Here is an 18,472-nt window from a genome sequence, read left to right as displayed (position 1 = left end):
TGCAGTTCTACCAACAAAAAGTGAAGTACCTTGGATTTATATTACGCCCAGGTACGAGAGAGAAAGATCCTGAGCGAATTAAGATAATCCAAGAATTACCTAGGCCTGTAACAAAGAAACAAATTCGGGGGTTTTTAAGACAAGTGGGATTTTGTCGCCCTTGGATACCCAATTTAACCAATCAAATGGGGTCCGGAGAGGCAAAAAGCTTTTACAACTCTGAAAGGTGCCTTAATGCAAGCACCGGCTTTAGGTTTACCAGATTATAGTAAACCTTTCAAATTATATTGTGATGAGCGAAAGGGAAATGCTAGAGGAGTTTTAGTCCAAACTTTAGGACCACATGAAAGACCAGAAGCATATTTTTCTGCTCAATTAGATCCGGTTACACAAGGGACACCATTTTGTATAAAATCAGTAGCTGCAGCAGCAGAAGTGATAGAAAAATGTAGATCAATAGTGCTGGGACATCCCCTAACTGTATGCGTACCCCATGAAGTTGAAACATTATTGAAGCAATATGCAAAAAAAAATCACTTTCACCACAACAGACACATAGATATGATCTGGTTTTACTTTTGGCTGACAACATCACACTTCAAAGGTGCAATACTTTGGATCCAGCCGCTTCAATACCTTTGCCGACCGAAGGGGAAAAGGATCAACATGACTGTACCCAGGTATTAGCAGTATCCAGTAACCACATAATGATCTTCAAGACCAACCCCTGAGTGACCCAGACATCAACCTTTTGACAGACGGCTCGTCTTTTTACGAGGAAGGAAAAAGGTATACTGGCTGTGCAGTAACAACAGAAAAAACTGTTAAAAGCTGACCCTCTTCCTAGTGCTGTGGGGGCACAAGGCGTGGAAATCATAGCGCTTACTGAGGCTGCAAAGTTGGCAAGAGGGTTAAAAGCTAACATTGACACAGACTCTAAATACGCTTTTGGAGTTTGTCATGCTACAGGTACCCTGTGGAAAGAAAGGATTTTTGACTTCAGCTGGAAAAAACATTGCACACGGGAAGGAGGTATGTGAACTTTTAGAAGCTATACAGTTACCCGCACAAATAGCAGTAATTCATATAAAAGCTCACCCAAACCACCAAGATACACTGTCGCGAGGAAATCGCTTGGCTGATCAGACTACGAAAGCTGCAGCCAAACAAATTCATCTTATTATAACAGTTCTGTGTGCAGCAGAGAAACTTGACAGGCTTCCAAGGGCAGAGGAGATGGATGAGGCTCTTCCAGAGGAAGAAATGGAATTTTGGAGACAACTTGGAGCGGAACAACGGGATGGACAATGGACATTGGGCAACAAACCCCTACTCCAAAAAAGGTATTTACTACCTCTTGTTCGGTGGTTCCATGAAAATGCCATGGGGGACCTGAGGGACTTGCACAGAGAATTCAACGGCTGTGGGCTGCACCCGGAGTCTACTCCGCAGTGAAAAGGATTACTGAAAGCTGTAAACTTTGCTGACAATAGGCTGCCACTAGGATTCAGCCACCTCAAGGTACAAGACTGCCCGCGGTGTTTCCTTTTCAAAGCTTACAAACTGATTATGCTGAAATGCCGAAAGCAATGGGGTATTCATACTTGTTAGTGAGTGTAGATCAATCCTCAGGATGAGTAGAAGCCTTCCCAGCAAGAAAGAATGATTCAAAAACTGTAGTGAAAGCGCTGTTGAAAGAATTAACACCCCAATATGGAGTTCCTGAAGTAATTGATTCGGATAGAGGAGCTCATTTTTCAGCGGTGATTCTGTTCCAAGTTTACAATGCTTGAGGAGTCACAGGGAGGTTACATACACCCTTATCACCCTGAGTCCTTTGGACAGGTAGAGAGAATGAATAGGACCATAAAGGAAAAGATTGTTCAAGTGTGTAAAACAACAGGATTGAAATGGCCAGAGGCTTTGAATTTGGTTCTGTGGGACATTCGGACCACACCCAGACAACCTGTTGGGTTATCGCCAGCAGAAATATTGTTTGGGAGAGTTTTGGCTGTTCCAGGCACTTATTTGCCAGCAAAAAAAGTTTATTGGATGGAGATGAACGAGTGACACAATATATACTGTACTTGCAAAATTCTTTGAAATGCGAAAGCATGCCTATTGGTATCGAGGTGGATCTCCTGAGATACAAGTACATAATATTCAACCAGGAAAAAAAGTATTGATAAAAAACTTTAAGAGGAAAAATAGATTTGAACCAAAATGGGAAGAACCTTATGTTGTACTTTTAACTTCTTTTTTATGCTGTCAAAGTTGCAGGGAAAGAAACCTGGATCCATCATTCTCATGTCCGCAAGGAACCCGAGGAAAGATGAAATATTTTAGTTTGTTCCTTTTTTTTTTTCTCCATCTGTAAATGTCGCTGTTTCACCTTGTGTAAGATTTGCTATTCGTTACCATGATTCCAATACCAATGCCTCTCGTGTGCTTCATAATAATTGTTCTTGGCGATCTGCAGGCTGCTTTATAGCAATTCAGACAAAGCCTGGGGAACTCATTTTTACGTCTAGCTATCCAAAGATTGAGCCCAGAGGAATTATTTATCAATTTGGAAAAAACAATAATAAATATATCTGGGGAGATGATAGAAAAATTAGCCAATGCCTCAATGCGTGGATTTCTGACATTGCAAAAAGAAATTATAAAACTCTCTAAAATTACAATTCAAAACAGAATGACTCTAGATGTGATATTAACCTCACAAGGAGGAGTGTGTACAGTTTTAAGTATCAGTTGCTGTATGTACACAGACCGTCTGAATGTTTAGGAGACACTGGCAGTGGGAACCGGACTCTGCCAATTTTCTTTAACAACTTGCCCAAGAAAAAGAGTTCTCAGCTTTCTGCAGTGTGAGGCCTTTCCTGCAGATGTTTAACTTTTACCTGGTTTAGAACTGGGAGAGGTTTTTCTAAAAGTGCTTTCTTCATAATGTGACCTAATTCTGAAATTTGAGCTGCTGTAACAAGTTAATGTGAAGACACTCCTGCGTGGCAAGTCATTGTAAGCAGTAGCTGGAGAACTGCAGTGTAGCCACACGGACGAGGGTGAAGCCTGGTACAGAAAAGCTAAATCAGGGGCTATTTTTTTAAACTACAGTGGCATTCCATAGTTTTGTAACAAACTTTGTGGACAAACACCTCAGGCTCCTCTCTGTTGGATGTTTGGCAAGTTCAAGGCCTTTCTGTAGGCTCTCTGGGGCTGCTGTAGAGTTGTGAGGGTGGTTTGAGCCCCATCCTACTTGCTGTGCAGGGTATTCTCCCAGCTGCTCCTGATATTAATGTAAACAGCCCACAGGCAGGCCCCTCTGCAACTTACTCATAAGGACTTGGCTCAGAGCTCAACAATCCTTCATCCCCAAACTTCCCATCAGTTCTCCAAGCCCTGTGGGATACCAGTCATTGAAGTAAGACAGGGAGCCATCTATATTAAAAAAAAATTTATAAACAGTCACTACACCGTGTGTATGTGAACTGTTGCCATCTGCCACAGTAACTTCTAAACGAAGGAAGAGTCATGGAGTCCGGTTCCAGTGTTAAATTCAGCGACGTCTCCTGGAAGTCTCGCACCTTGGTATTGCAATGCTCACTCCCTGCTTGTAAAGAAAGTCTGTTTTCCTGACGTTCCCAGGCTGAAGGAGCTTTAACCCAGGCTTGCTAGGCTGAGGTCAGGGGAGGTGGTTTCTTCAAGTTATTGCAGAAGCAGCACAGATTTCATTTTTGATAAGAAAAGCATATGCTGCCTTGGCAGAGCAGGAGCTGGTAGCAAGGCTTAAATTAGGGCTTTCAGGAGGATGAACTGTCTGCCCTTACTGCCTGTTTCTAGTGTTCAAGTGACTTGTGCTCTACTTGAGGAGGACACGCTAATGGTAATTGCGAGGAAGACAGAGACAGGAGATGAAATGGAGCCGCTGGCTGGAGGTGGCAGTTCAACCGCACTGTTCCAGCAGAGAGTAACAGTTCACAGAGATCACGTTACTGGAGTACTGGGCAGTGAAGCATTAAGGCACAGAAGGATGATTTTTCAGGCAAGGGAAACACATGGCAACTAGAGAATTGTCATGGGGTTTAAAACCATCTGAGAGGTAGGTAAAAAAGCAGCTCAGGCCTGCCATGAGCTTTCATTTACCTCTTGACTACATCCGTGAAAACCTTGTATCAGTGCAGCAAATGGTATACACGTAGAAGAGGGAAGCACCTGGCCAGAAGGAAAAGGCAGCATAACCTCAAAAAGGTCTTTCAAGTGGAAGAATTCAAGCATGGTGTTACATCCTGTAACTTGAGAACCAAAGTCAATTCCTTTCTTATACAGTGCCAGGCCTCACAGCGAAGCAAGGGACACAAGTTCTTTTCTAACAGCAAGGATTAACTGGTGAGATAGGAAACTTTATAGCTCATTTTTGTCCTATGTGGAGAAGAATCTTAATTTGCAGAGGATCAGAGAATAGAGAATACTTTAAAAAGGCAGCTATCAAGGAAGGAAACGGCCCAGAAGTAAGCTACAGAATTAGAAGACAGGTATAGGCAAAGTTGAGGGGAAGGGCTCTTGTTGGAGGTATCAACAATTATTCACTATCATCCCTGTATGACTAAAACAGAAGTAAGTTTCCAGGAACCCTAGGGAAAGTAAAAAGCATGAAGAAATCAGAGGCTTAAGGAGCCCGACTTCTCCCTTTCTTCACTGTGTTCTGCTGCATTTTTTCGCTTGACTGGCCTTCTGGCACACGTGCCATCCCTTGGCCTAGCACAGCCTGACTGTAAACATGGCTCCTTGCTCGGGGCACTGCCAGGAGACAGTGCTGAGGTAGGTTTGAGAGGTATTCTAAGGCTGCCTTCTGTAGAAGGCGTAGAGCTGGCACTGCTGATGGAAGAGTAGCCTGAGCTCCCTTCCACGTTAGGATTTTTTGGGGTGAGAGGTGCTGAAAGGCTGCGAGTGTCCGGCAGCTTGGCCTCCCGTGGCAGTGCCGCGTGCCCAGCCCGCTCCATAGCTAGGCTGTCTTCATCGCTGGAGTCCTGACCGCAGTGCTCCGCAGGATCCACGTAGACCACCGTCGTGTCCAAGATCCCAGTGGGACTTGGCACTGTGGAATGAGAAAAGGGAAAGGTTAGTTTGGATTTGGGCAACACCATTCAGCACAGAATGAAGCAGCAAACCGACCAAGCAAGAGCATAAACCTTATGTCTGCTTAGCCATGGAGGGGAGGGCAGAGCACTAAGTTCACTCTCATTTAAAGCAGTAACTTTTTCCCACTCAGACTGTTTGGATAGGTGCTAAGAGCTCTTTAGAAAATGAACAGTCAGTCCCAGTGTCAGCAAACCAAAGGGATGATGCAGCATTTCTAACACTGGGCCCTTCATCGCGTTTGGTCCGCTGTCAGCGGTACCTGAGAACAGCCGCACTTGGAAACGCTCAGCAGCTCCAACCCCCATCATGTGCTGAAGCAACATGGAGAAAGAGAACAGATCTAGACCTCTAAAATAGTTTAACAATTATAACCACTGGGGAAGGGGGAGAGTTTTTCCAGCTGGTCTTCAGCTGGAAGTTCAGGCTTCTGTTGCCTGAGAAACAGTTTTAAGCAAAGATGAAAAGACAGTTTTAGTTCTCTGTCTGCTTTTCTAAGAAGAATAAAACCCTCACCATCTGCGTCTTTCTCGCCTTCACTTTCCTGATCAGCTTCATAACCAGAGGAGGAATGTAAACTCCAGTCTAGAAAGGTATCTAGAAGACTTTCTTCCTGGGTGGATAGCTCTGCTGTGGGTGTAATCACAAAGCTGCCTCTGTCATCCTGAATGCTGTCTTCCCTTCTCCTGTAGAAAGGAAATCCAGAAGTCACACATTAAAAGCCAAGTCTTCATTTGCAGCTCTCTTAATAGGTATGTCAATTAAGATAATTACAGAAAAGTTGATCATGTTTCAGAATGGAACCTCAGGATACCAGAGAGGAGGACAGGCTCATGCTAATCCTCAGAGACATCTACAGCAATGAGTTATCCTGACCTTTTAGCGCTCTTTCCAGAGGGAGAGCTGAGGAAAGTCTGAATTTCCACGTTAGCGTGCAAGGGACTGGGCTCCGGGTGCTCCTGTTTCACCCCCAACAACAAACAGAGCTGACTGTAACTCATAATCTGAAAAACAAAAAGCCAGTAAGAATTAGACCATGCGGTTCCCTCTGCCTGGAGGCTGTTTCTCTTCATTTTGTAGGAGAGCCCTATCCCAGTGAGCCCTTCCCACGTGTACTCAACCAGAGCAATTCTAGTCCCCGCAGATCAAGGTTAAAGCCACCACTTTGTGTAGATACCCTCTCCTCCAAAAATCTAAAAGTTAAACCCACTTCCCGTTATTTGAAGTTTACTGCCTCCTGCCAGATGGCAGCTTTGCTGTGGGTGTTAGACATCAGCAAATGAAGACAAAGAGCTCACCCACCTTTTCTTTGCCTATTTGGTCATAACGCACATCTTCGAATCGCTGTTTCACTGCAATTAAGGGCACCTGCCTATAATCCTTTGGGATATCATCATCGAAACTGGAAAGAAAGATTAAAGTCCAAATCTTAGAGCGGATTATATGAAACAGTGATAACAAAACCTGCCAGTTTAAGTACTTTCCCTCTGTCCATCTCAGTTCTGCGCTAAGGAAGTTGGTGTTTCAGCAGAGCTGCTATGCAGCTAGCCAGGACACTTGGTTTCTAGCATACGAGCATCGTTCCTGTTCATTGAGGTAAACAGGATATTTGCCTTGTACTCTTTAAAGAAGTGAGCTACTTTTGCTGCTGGAACTCCTTCTGAAGCTCACCAATAATCCAGTTGCAGTCTTCTGAAAATAGTGATGTTTGGCAAGCTAAAAACCTGTTAAGCCTTGAGCAGCATCACATTTTCTGTAACCCAGGGCCACTATCAATGGGGAGAAATAGAACAGCTGTCCCTGAACTGGCCCCCCTAGGCCTCAGTGCCTTGTGGGGGGGGAGCAAGGCAGTTTCCCAAAGCCACCTCCTTCATTGGGAAGGGCTGACTGTACAGATGCAGCTTGTCTGCAAGAGCTGGAATCCAAGTTCTCATGTACCCTCCCAGAAGAGTTCCAAAACTATTACCACTTTTGGTAGAGGTTTAGTACACAGGGCAACAGGTCTTCAAGAGAGAAACCGGTACAGGCAGACAGCTGGCTGGTCCAGGGGTATGCTGGAGAAGAGAACACATATTACCATTTCATGAAGCTTGGTTGGTCTGTAATCAGATGGATTTTTTTTTAATGAGATACAGATCATGATCTTTACAAGCTTATGTCTGTACATAGTTCGTTCAAGTTCACAGTTGGCTTCAAGGATAAGTTTACCTGCCAAACCTAAGTATAGAAATCTTCAGTCTCATGAAAACACACAGTTTGCATAGTCTGATGCTAATACTCTTGTTCATCATTGCTATTAAGAGGCAAAATAGACTGAACTCAACCTTCATTTTGAAGTCTTCTGTCTGTCCCCATCTTCTCCCCTCCCGCTCCCCCCACCACGTGATTGGGACATCTTGCCTAAAGACAAAGTAACACCAAAAAAAACCCCAAAGGCTCCTAAAAAGACAAGGCAGATCGACATAGCATGCTGCAGCTCCACCGAAGGTAACGTTCCTTACCTTGCCTGTGTAGGATCTTAGCCAGCAGCAGCGCTGCAGCAGCCAGCCGAGCTGGGGAATACACAGAAAGGCTTGTGTTTAAGAGTGAGAGTTCACAAATGAAGCTGTAAAGGTGAAGAGTTCTTCTCTCCAGTGAGACTATACTTGACAATACTTCTTTGTAGTCCACAATGGTAGGTATCTAGTGCAGAAAGGAGAGCAGAGGTTGGAAATACAAGATGAGCACCAAGTATTGAGAATGGTTGTTTCCAGGAGATGCTGTTTTCATTACATTAGGGGGTTTTGTTTGTTTTTAACTACTACATTGACATGGAAACATTCTCCAGCGAAAGAATAAATGGCTGCTTAAAACTTCAGTTTTAATCTCTACAGAAAGGCAGAGGGTTTTGTATCTGCAGGCTCTGAAATATGCATGGTCTCCACAGCTGATTGAGAACACTCACATAAAAAAACCCATCTTGGATAAGGAGAGGTGCTAATTACAACAGCCTGACTTCAGTAGCAGCCCAAGGGGTGAAATATTCCATCCAGTTTCCAAACTCACCCGTATCTTTCCTTCCAGGGCAGAAATGACCTCACCCATCATTCTGACCAAGTCTTCGTATTTGTATGTGTTGTCCGTTAGCCACACAGCTTCCCGTACCGTCAAGATATCTTTGCTGATGAAACTGCAACGTTAAATAATATTAACAGCCCCAGAAGAAAGGGAATTTGTGCGTCTGTGCAGTCATGTTTCTGTGGCAGATAAACGCACCCAAGATGACCAAAGAGTTAAAACAACTTTATAAGGTACTTTCCCAGGTACAGACCAGGAAAGAAAGAACAGCAGCTCTTCATTGATTTCACCTACTAGAATGTTTCTAATTCCTCTTTTATGAAACCTCTCCTAGGTTAAGATGCAAGATATTAAGGAAACTAACATAGAAAAATAATTTTCCACCACGCCACGTGGCTGATCTGAGCATAACAGACTAAACTAGGTAACAACACTGCTGCAGTTGTTCCATACAAGGTTACTCATGCTAATATGGCGTGAAAGACTTCAGCTGCTGATGGAATGCATTTAGACTAATCCACCACTATGGAGTTTTTCATATTCAAAAACACGTTCAAGGAATTACATTTTGTGTCTCATTTGCAGAGGTTGTGTTTGTATGTGAACACAGTTCAAGCAACAGTTAATGCAGAGGGAAGCCAAAGATTCTTTCCAGTATTATTATTAGCAAAGGGGGGAAAAAAAAGCTTGAGCAGCAGAAATGAATGTGAATGATCACAATAACCACCCTGTCCACCAGTCAGAACCCCTACCGTGTGCAAATGACCATGCAGGCTATTCCCAAGAGCTGGAGTCGACTGCGAGAGACAGGTCTCAGCTTCAAATAACGATCCACACATCCCACTGTCGTGTGAAGGCACAGGCTAGAAAAGTCTTTCATGGTAGCCACTTCTACCAGCCAATCAACCAGGATGTACCTAGACAGGAAAGAGAGACATAATCTGTGCAGTTAGAAGCCAGTCAAATCCATGCTGATCACCCTCCCCACGCCTAGTTACCGAGTCCCTTCTCCACTCAAAAGTTTCAAGCCAAGCAATTTCACCAAAAGAATTTTCAGAAAAATGATGCGTTGCACTGAGAGAGAGATTTGCAACCAGAGGCCTGTTATCCTCTGAAAGGTCATCAGTCGTCTTAAGTTGTCTGTGAAATGGAGTTAGAAACTATCCTGTAACAGGCACTTGCACAAGGAAAGGGTAGGGCACATCAATTAGGAGGCTAAAGGCCACCTAAGGTAACTAGAGAGCAACTATAGCTCCAACAAGGCAAATGGCACCTCCAGTTCTTGAAAAACTTGTTAGTCTGGACAGGTGCAAGGATTTACACTCCAGAGAAAACCTCACACACCTCATTTCAGTTCTTCATGGGGGCTCTACTACTTCCTCTTTGCAAAGTGTCATGAGTTTCTCTGATTGTACATAACGCATCCCAGGAGAGTAAAGCAGAAGATTTCATCTTCCCACAAGACCTCATTCTAGATTTGTTTCCATCTACAGATGTAGAGGGAAACAGGCAGTGGTTTCTGTTGTGTGGCCTGACTCCTGGATCTCAGTTTTTACCTCATTGTTTCATTCATTCCTTTTTGCACAGTGAAGATATGTTGTTTGTTGATAGGATGGGAAGCTTGAAACATTTGAGACACCATTTCAGTGGAAGATTTGCCTTCTAATCCTAGTTGCTTTCCACTCCCACAAGCTTTGGCTAAAGCTATCTGTAGTAAAGAGAACACAAGAGAGTATTTTTTTTTTTTTTACCAAATAAATACAGACTAAAACAGCACAGGATGGTCCTGTAGTTTTCCTGCTGAAAACAGAGAGTGAACATGACAAACTACTTGAAAGGTAACAGACTGAGTAGTTCTTAGTTTGGTTTAAGTGTTGAACACACACATGATTTGGGGGCAGGCTTTTGAGTCTATCAAAAGATGCACCTTTACTCAGATTGTACCACAGATGCGCAGTATTTTCCAAAAGAGGGGGATCTGCAGAGTAAATACACGCACGTGTACAGATAGATATTATTCAGCAATTTTGACCCTGCTTCTAAAGGGAGAAGAGGAGTCTAAACCAACAATGGCAGCGTAGAAAAGACGGAATAAAGACGGTTTTGCTGGGAAAAGTCAGTCTTACCTGTGCTTCCCAGCAGCCCTTTGCAGCATAGCCCCGTAGCTTCCTGAGACTTTGGAGGTATCTGCCAGGATCTGACATCTACGGAGAGGAACGTAAACTGATTTCAAAACCCATTACCTTTACACTACAAACAGAAGGATTGTAGTACTAACATTGAAAGAAAAAACACTGCCTCTGGGTACATCTATTATTTCAGCAAGCAGGCTGTAGGAAACTTGCTTCAGTTCTTGCCCAAGGTCTCACAGGAAACGAGACAGGTCACTCAGGGTTCCTACGTGTGAGCTTTGGCAGATGTATTAATGTCAACGCAGGCAGTCTCCCCCCTCCCGCTCCCAAGTGAGCCATGCGATCACTAGCCAGCAGTGCCTATGCCTTCAGCAGAGTTACTATAAGGGATCTTCTGCTTGCACCTTGGCTACAACTGCTTGTAGACTCACTTTAAACACCAAGGTAGACACCAAAGCTCATTTGAGAGAGTTCTTAGCGCTCTCCTCATTTGTGAAGAAGGTAAGCTCTGAGGCACAGCAATTTCTTTCTGTGTATGTTCATTGCACATAACAGAGTTCCAGAAGTTACAGTGAAAGAGTTGTTTTGAGACAAAAAAAAAAAAATACTACTTACAGCAGCCTTTCTGTTACTTTCCCAAAGGAGGTAGGAGCTTTTTAAACAACCCTGCTTTGAAGATTCTTCAAACATTTCAAGGGATTCTTTTTTACTTTCTTCATCCTACGAACAAAAGGCATAACAGTATTTATGCTGTCCAGCAACTGGGCACCAGATCTCAAAACTTCAGAAGCTACAGAACAGCTCCGTACTGAAAGCTACGGAGCAGAATCAACCAGCCACGAGTCCCTTCAGGCTCCCACATCCACCCAGTGCTGCCATTTGAAGATCCAGGCTCAGGAAGCAGTTAGTGGTTTTCCTCAGCTAGACAAAGGCTTTTTGGCTTGCTTGCCACTGGAGGACATTTTTTTTTTTTTTCCTTGATATGCATTATGACTGGCAGGCTTCTTTGGAGACCTGACAACACTGCAAGCCCATGATGAAGCCAAAATTAATTTCAGTGTTTGTAAAATTCAATAAACTAAGTTAATAACATTCCTTTAAAGAACCAGCAAATTAAACTCATGAGAGCAGAAAATCCTAGGCCGCTTGAGGAATATAAGAGCATTTGGCTGACTTTTTTTTTTTTTTTTTTAAATCAAGGTAAACAGCATTGGCATCACCAAAAAAAGTACCCAAACACATCAAATCAGAAACACTGCTCACCTCAAAGAAACTCAAGATCTTCGCCACGCAGTGGGCAATAGATCCTTTTTGAGCCTGAAGAAAGCATTAAGATAAAGCGTTGTTAAAGATAAACAAAGAACAACAGCAATTTTTGCTAGTAATTCCAGACTACAGTTTTATTTGCCTTTCAATCATTCCCCCCTTTGCTTTTCTCAATATTTTGTTATCTTTGAGACAGTACCGAATCTCTCAGAAGACACAGTACAGGCCTCTGGCACTCACAGCGTAGTTTGGCAATAAATTCATTAAAATGATTGATCCTCAGTCATTTAAGCAACAAGAGCAGAGGAGCTCCTTGGGGAAACTAAAATATTTTTCCAAAAGAACTGGACGCAGCTACCAGCCTACGTTAAAGTCAAGGGCAGAAAGAAATCTTACTTTCTCCAAATGACACTCTGCTTTGAGACACTGACAGACCACAGCTTTGCAACAGTTTCCACTCAAGTTCCAGGGAGGACGAATAAAAAGCCAGATAAATGGGTCTGCGCCCACATTCCAACGCTCCGCCAGGCTGAAGAAATATGATGCCTTTACTCCATTCACTTCTGCATGACTCATCTCGTTGGAGATGGTCACTAAACAAAAAAAAAAAGCAAGCCAGAAATAGCTGAGTTTATTCACAACACGTGAATAAAGCATTTAGTCAGGCCAAGACAGACAATAGGATACAATCAGGATAAGATTGAACAGTGTCTTCCCTTCAGAGCCTTAAAAATCATGGACATGGCAAAAGAAGAAAAACCTTGCTACAATCAGTCTTCAGGAACATACAACCCTAAGCTGGGGCAGGAGGGGGACACATTCTGCAAATCCCAGCACTCAAAGCAATGTTAATTCCCGTCGGTGTACAAACAAGATGGTGTGCAAGTCACCTGCCTTGCCAGCACCCTCTGCAAGGAGGCTCCTCCTGTCTCAGCAGCCCTTTTTGACACTTTTAATAGACTAGATCAGTAGCCAAGTTTGATCAGAAGTTTACACAGGAAAACTTCTAAACATGAATGCATAAGCTACCCCTTGACTCATTTTCCACTTTCAGAAGAGCTGTGCCTATTATCATTTAACACCTGGCAGTTTAGTGGCCAGTGCTTAAGCTGCACTGAAAGGTAAAACTGAAGAGGCTTGACAGTAAGTGAGACCTAACCACCCACTGGAGACAGCAAATGGGCTCTGCGCTTGGCTGCTCTAGAACCTGGGTACAAAAGCGTCAGTGTTCGAGCTACAGGAGAAATAGCTTTGTAAAAAGCGATGTGGCCAGTAAAAATGCCAACTTTATGATGAGACAGGTAGCCTGGTCTGTATCTCTAAATAAGCCTTCAGCTCAGCTCCATTTCCTTCTGTCACGCCACCTTCCCCAAGGACCCGAGGACAAGCTTCCACACTTACAGCCTTCATTGTACACGTACGCGACCCCCAGCTTCACAGCAGCTTCGAAGTTCCCGCTTTCAGCGGCCCTGAAAGGGAAACAGAGAAGATACTTCAGGCTGAAGGCAGTAGGTGCCTCCAGGCCCACATCCTCACACAGGTGACCTCAGTGGCGGCCAGGCTGTGAATTTGGTGATCACCAACCATAAGCACATGTGCTTTCACTACAGAAGTTAAACATAAGTTACGCTGAGGCTTTTCTTGCTGCAACCCTTTTGTACGCCCATGACCAGAATAACTTGACAATTCACAGCAACTGTTGCCCACTCCTGTGCAACGTCCCCAGCGCGACACTTAAACTGGCAGATCCCCTTCAAATGGGATGGATAAAAAGATCCTCTCCTTCCTTTTTAAGCAGATTTATCATTACCCTTTCAAACTTCACTCATTTTAATGCTGAAATTCATCTACTTTTCCATGCACTGGTTTGCACAAGAAGTTCCCAAACCAACTCAGACTTAGAAATATGGTCATGCTCTTGAGCTGCTGATCTCACCTGCACCTTCATATGGAATCACCAGTAACAGATTGTAGTCACTGTGCCATGTTCCAATATGGAATATTAACGGCCCTAACGAGAAATAACTTTGCTATATGCAATGGGCTCCGCTCCAGCTAAAGACACAGCAATTATAAGCTACAGCTTAGATATGAAATCAACAATTCTTCATCATCCTAAGCAAAGAGTTCTACAAAAAGGGAAAGTGGGAAAGTCAGATCCCCCACTTACAGTGAGGACTCATTAGAATTGTGTATCTACCTTCTGACACGCTCTTGTGCAGGGTCAGACAAATTTGATTCTTAAAGCTTACCTTTCAAACATCTTCAGATTGTTTGGAGAAGGCCATATTTCTTGGAAATCTGCACACGCCCAAACACTAGCGTAATTATCCACAAGGTATTTAAAGTGTGAGTGCACCTGCAAGGGGGGAGCATAAAATAATAATTAGTAAAATAAAGGGACCAACAGAAAAATAGTTCTTTGCAATCTGATTTTAGATGTGGAACTAACTAATCACAAGTTATTCATAACTCATTACCTGCCTAATCACCATTAAGGCAAGAGATGCCAAACCAAACTCATTTGTTCAGCCACAGTGATCTAGCGGGACAATTCCCACAGAAAATTTACACAGAGCACTCCAATACTACTGCTAATCTTCTTGAGCTCGAGTACTGAGAAATAAAACCGCTACTGGGATAGCAAAAATCTGATTAATTACTGCATGTATTCTTTGGTTTTCTGCAGGTTTGCTCTGACAGGAGAAGCCAGCCTTTCCCTTGTGCAGTCCTGGCCCCTAAAGGCAGAGATAAGTCACCGCATGTGACAGAGGGGAAGCAGCAGCAGACTCACAGCTCTGAGGGAGAGGAGGTCTTCAGCAGGAAGGCCTTTCAGAATATGAAACAGAACATCCTCGGGCAGAGTTAACAACGTCAGGACTCGGGGCTCTTTTCGTATCCTTTGCTTGGAAGGGAAAGAAAAACACCTGGAACATCTGCAGTGAATCACTGGAAAACAAAAACACGGGACACCTCAGTTAGCAATGGAGCAGTACGAGGACAAAAGGCACCACAGAGTGTACACACACACGAACAGGTCTTTACTTGAGTACCTGTTTACTGCAGCGTAGGGCACTTCTTCAAACATATTAATTGTAGAGAGATGTAGCATGTGTCACATAATGCTATAAGACTAAGCCACAAAGGAGTGACTCGTTCGATTTAGTCAATTAAGCTAAGAGGCTCAGAAGGGATGGCTCATGCTCAAGTCCATCGAGGAGAGCCCCTCCATGCCCTAACTCCATCATTTGACTGTGTTTAGATAAACTGTCACTACTACAACTTCATTTACCTTCCCCATGCCCCAGCTTTTCCTTCTCAGTTGATAGCAGTCCTTGAAATGTTACCAGCGAGATGAGGAAGTTAAGACCCACCAAACCAGCTCCAGCCAAAAGCCCATCGTTCTAAGCAGCCAGTTGCTGCCGTGGGTGCTCATGGAAGACCCCGAAGAACCAGGAAGGTTCAGCATTCACAGACTAGGGCATCACCTACACCCTCTGTTCCTCGTCAGCCTCTTCCAGCTCTCAGGAGCAGTCCATACAAGTAACTGAGGCGCATTTCCGAGACAGAAAAAGGCTGAACATTTTCTTTGCACACATGAGGGCCCAAAAAATAAATTCTGAAGTGAAAGCTTGAGTCCCACAAATTAAAGGACCACGTAAGGGCCTTTGTCTTTATTACAGAAGATTTCTTGCTTGTATTTTTCAAGTCTAAGTCTTATACAAAGAGATTATACTTAGGAAATTTATTTACTGACTTGTTTCTAAAAAAAGTTTAATAAAACAGACAGTCTCCACTAAAGAGCCCAATACTGTGCCACAGGCACGTGCTAGCATTGCTCACCCTATTTGCACTAGTTCGTTATTAGTTTGAGTATCTTTTGACATAAATGAAAACAGTAGACTCAAAGTAGTAGTATATTAGAGACACCAAACCACCCCACATTACCTATGAAGTAAACCAAGTCAGAGCTATGTACTCTCACTAGATGATAGGGTCAAAGGCATAAGCTGAGAGAAGGATGCAGCTCTCAAGTTCTTTTTTCACAGGGAAAGTAGAAGGTGGCTGAAAAGTCGCGGTGAGGATAGAGAATTTTAATTAGGTAAATAGTTTTCTCCATTAATATTTTTTCCCCTTTGGCCTGCTCTTCTACTTTAGGTGTTTAACATCTCCTGGTTATAACCTAGACATACGGAAAGCCTCATGATCTCCTACTAATCTCCGGTTCTTCACACAAAACTTCGGTGAGAGACTGGAGAAGCAACACATTGCGTTTCTCTTTGAGAAGACAAGAGCAACAGCTCTTTCCAGCTGCAGATACGGTGAATGGAAAAAACGCCTGGACTGGCCACTTGTATCCTCACCTCTCCGAGCACGTCAGCCCACAGAACCGGGAAGTGTCCGGACTTACAGGCTGCGGAGCCAAGGGGCTCCGTTTGCAAGGGGAAGGTTGTCTGGGTTTTCAGCAGGATCCTTAAGAGGAGCCTGCAGATTCCTAAGGGGTCCATGAGCCATGACTACACCTGTGCTAGTATGTTTTTTCTGTTCATACAGGCTATTAACGTCCTTAAGCTCTTCAGGTTTAATGAAATGAACCACCATCCTGATACAAAATAGCATCCTCTGTCTCACCAGTAGCTTGTACCTCCCTGTTACCTGTCTTTGATTAAAAAGCTATTCCCATCAAAATAAAACCTTTTTGACCTGCGCATGGCAGAATACTGCTATCCTTCTCATCCTCTTCCCCTCTCTGGAGAAAACTTCGGCAGTATTATTGCCATGCAAAAGAAACGGACTTCTACACTGGTATGCCAATTAAACCTGTACAGACACTGGAATGACTCAGGAGCATCGGGTACTTGGGGAACTCGGGGAAAGAGAAAATCTAATTTGAAAAGACAGGGAGTCGCACGGGGAAAACGTCAGTTTGTTGCTTCACAAAACCAGAGCGGTTGAGGCTGGAGGAGCCCTCGGGAGATGGCCCGGCCCCACCGCCCTGCCCCAGCGGGGTCACCTGCAGCCGGCGGTGCGGGCCACGGCCCGGAGGGCTTGCAAGGCTCCGCAGCCGCCCTGGGCAACCCGTGCCACCGCTCAGGCACCCTTAGAGTAAAACCCGCCCTTTCTTGGGTTTGAATGGGGGGTCCCGCGTTCCCGGTTCGCACCCAACACATTCGAAGGCGTCTGGTATGTTACTCCGCGCGCAACCGCGTGCCCAGAGAGATCCGCCAGCTACAGCTACGGGCCCTCCGGCCGCAGAGGGGGAGGAGCGGCCTCAGGCCCTTCCCGCAGCGGGAGGCCCGGGGAAGCCGCAGCCCTGACTGACCGTGCCCCCCACCCGCCCACCGGCGGAGCCCCGACCCCCCGGCCCGGGCCGCCCCCAGCCCCGCCGCCGCCGTTCGAGCTCCGCGCGCAGCCGCCAAGGCCCCGCCGCCGCCGGCCCCCGCAGCCGTTGCTGTCCCCGGCGGCCCCTCAGGCGCAGCTGCAGCCGCGGCGGTACCCGGGCAGGACCCGCTCCCCCGGGGCGCGGCCTTCCCGCCCCCCACCGCCCTCAGAGCCCCCCCGGGAGGTTCCGGCGCCGGGTGAGGGGAGAGGGCGCCGCGGAGCCCCTCAGAGCTGAGGGGAAGGAAGGAAGAGCGACGACGCGACGCCCCCAGAGCCCCCTGCCGGGCCCGCACTCACCGCCCGCCTTCATCACGGCGCTTCCCTGGAGACTGAGCGGGCACCACCGGCCGCCGCGCCCAGACCGGCTGAGAGTGAGGGGGGCCGGAGGGGGCGGGGCGGCACCGGCCGGCCGGCAGGCGGCGCTTCCAGCGGAGGGTGCACCCGTGCCTTGGCCGCGCCCCTGCCTCAGCCCCGCCCCCGGCCTCGGCCTCGGCCTCGGCCTCGGCGAGGGTCAGGGAAGGCGCAGCCCCCGAGCTCCGCCCAGACCGCGTCCTCCGGGGTGTCCCCTCCCCTCTCTACAGACCCGCGCGCACTTTTTCTTTAAACACAGCACGCTTCGTGATTGGTCGGAACCCGGCGAGAGGCGGTTCCCGCCCCGCCCTGCTGGGTCGTGATTGGGCGCTGAGGATGCGAATTCGAATCGGGGCAGTTGGCGGGTCGAGCACCTCGCGGACACAGCGGCTGCGGCTGCGGCTGCGGCGCGCGCGTGCGGGGCCCGCCCCGTGTGGGGGTTTGGCCGCGGCAGCCGGCGCCGGTGGCGCGGGCCGTTCCCCTCAGGGCCGGAGGCGCCTTAGACTCACGGAGTAGAATCACAGGATCGTTCTGGTTGGAAAGGACCTTTAAGAGCATCGAGTCCAATCATTAACCCAGCACTGCCAAGCCCACCACTAACCCATGGCCCTCAGCACCACATCTACACGGCTTTTAAATTCCCCCAGGGATGGGGACTCCACCACTGCCCTGGGCAGCCTGTGCCAGCGCTTGACAGCCCTTTTGGGGAAGAAATTGTCCCTGATCTCCAATCTAAACCTCCCCTGGTGCAGCTTGAGGCCGTTTCCTCTCGTCCTGTCACCTGTGACCTGGGAGAAGAGACTGACCCCCCCCTCACTACACCCTCCTTTCAGGCAGTTGTAGGAGCGAGAAGGTCTCCCCTCAGCCTCCTTTTCTCCAGGCTAAACACCCCCAGGTCCCTCAGCTGCTCCTCATCACACTTGTGCTCCAGACCCTTCACCAGCTTTGTTGCTCTTCTTTGGACTCACTCCAGCACCTCAAGGTCTTTCTTGTCGTGAGGGGCCCAGAACTGCACCCAGGATTCGAGGTGCAGCCTCACCAGTGCCAAGTACAAGGGGACAATCCCTGCCCTAGTCCTGCTGGCCACCCACCTGCTGTGTGACCCAGGGGCCCAGCATGAAGGTGGGAGCCTGCGGCCAGGGTGC

General features: G+C 46.4%; 1 protein-coding gene across 1 annotated transcript; it reads right to left on the bottom strand.

The window, feature by feature from the left end:
* Positions 1–3,038: 3,038 nt before the first annotated feature.
* Positions 3,039–17,344, bottom strand: CCNF (cyclin F). Its single transcript, XM_068420248.1, has 17 exons — positions 17,274–17,344; positions 14,389–14,543; positions 13,847–13,953; positions 12,996–13,063; positions 11,991–12,187; positions 11,592–11,645; positions 10,944–11,048; positions 10,323–10,400; positions 9,753–9,904; positions 8,949–9,113; positions 8,185–8,308; positions 7,641–7,821; positions 7,106–7,193; positions 6,442–6,541; positions 6,016–6,143; positions 5,656–5,825; positions 3,039–5,098 (listed from the first exon to the last, which is right to left on the bottom strand). The coding sequence occupies exons 1-17, from the start codon at positions 17,284–17,286 to the stop codon at positions 4,662–4,664; spliced, it is 2,322 nt and encodes a 773-aa protein (XP_068276349.1). The 5' UTR covers positions 17,287–17,344; the 3' UTR covers positions 3,039–4,661.
* Positions 17,345–18,472: the final 1,128 nt, after the last annotated feature.

The sequence above is a fragment of the Nyctibius grandis genome, chromosome 30, assembly GCF_013368605.1.
Source record: "Nyctibius grandis isolate bNycGra1 chromosome 30, bNycGra1.pri, whole genome shotgun sequence".
Classification (NCBI taxonomy): Eukaryota; Metazoa; Chordata; class Aves; order Nyctibiiformes; family Nyctibiidae; genus Nyctibius; species Nyctibius grandis.
This window is presented reverse-complemented; position numbering and strand designations above follow the sequence as displayed.

Excerpts from the sequence above, each read along its gene's own strand:
- CCNF (XM_068420248.1), bottom strand. Across the intron at positions 13,954-14,388 it reads ACCTCCTCTCCCTCAGAGCT|GTGCACTCACACTTTAAATA; the intron begins GTGAGTCTGCTG and ends CCCCCCTTGCAG. Across the intron at positions 11,049-11,591 it reads AGATCTTGAGTTTCTTTGAG|GATGAAGAAAGTAAAAAAGA; the intron begins GTGAGCAGTGTT and ends TTTTGTTCGTAG.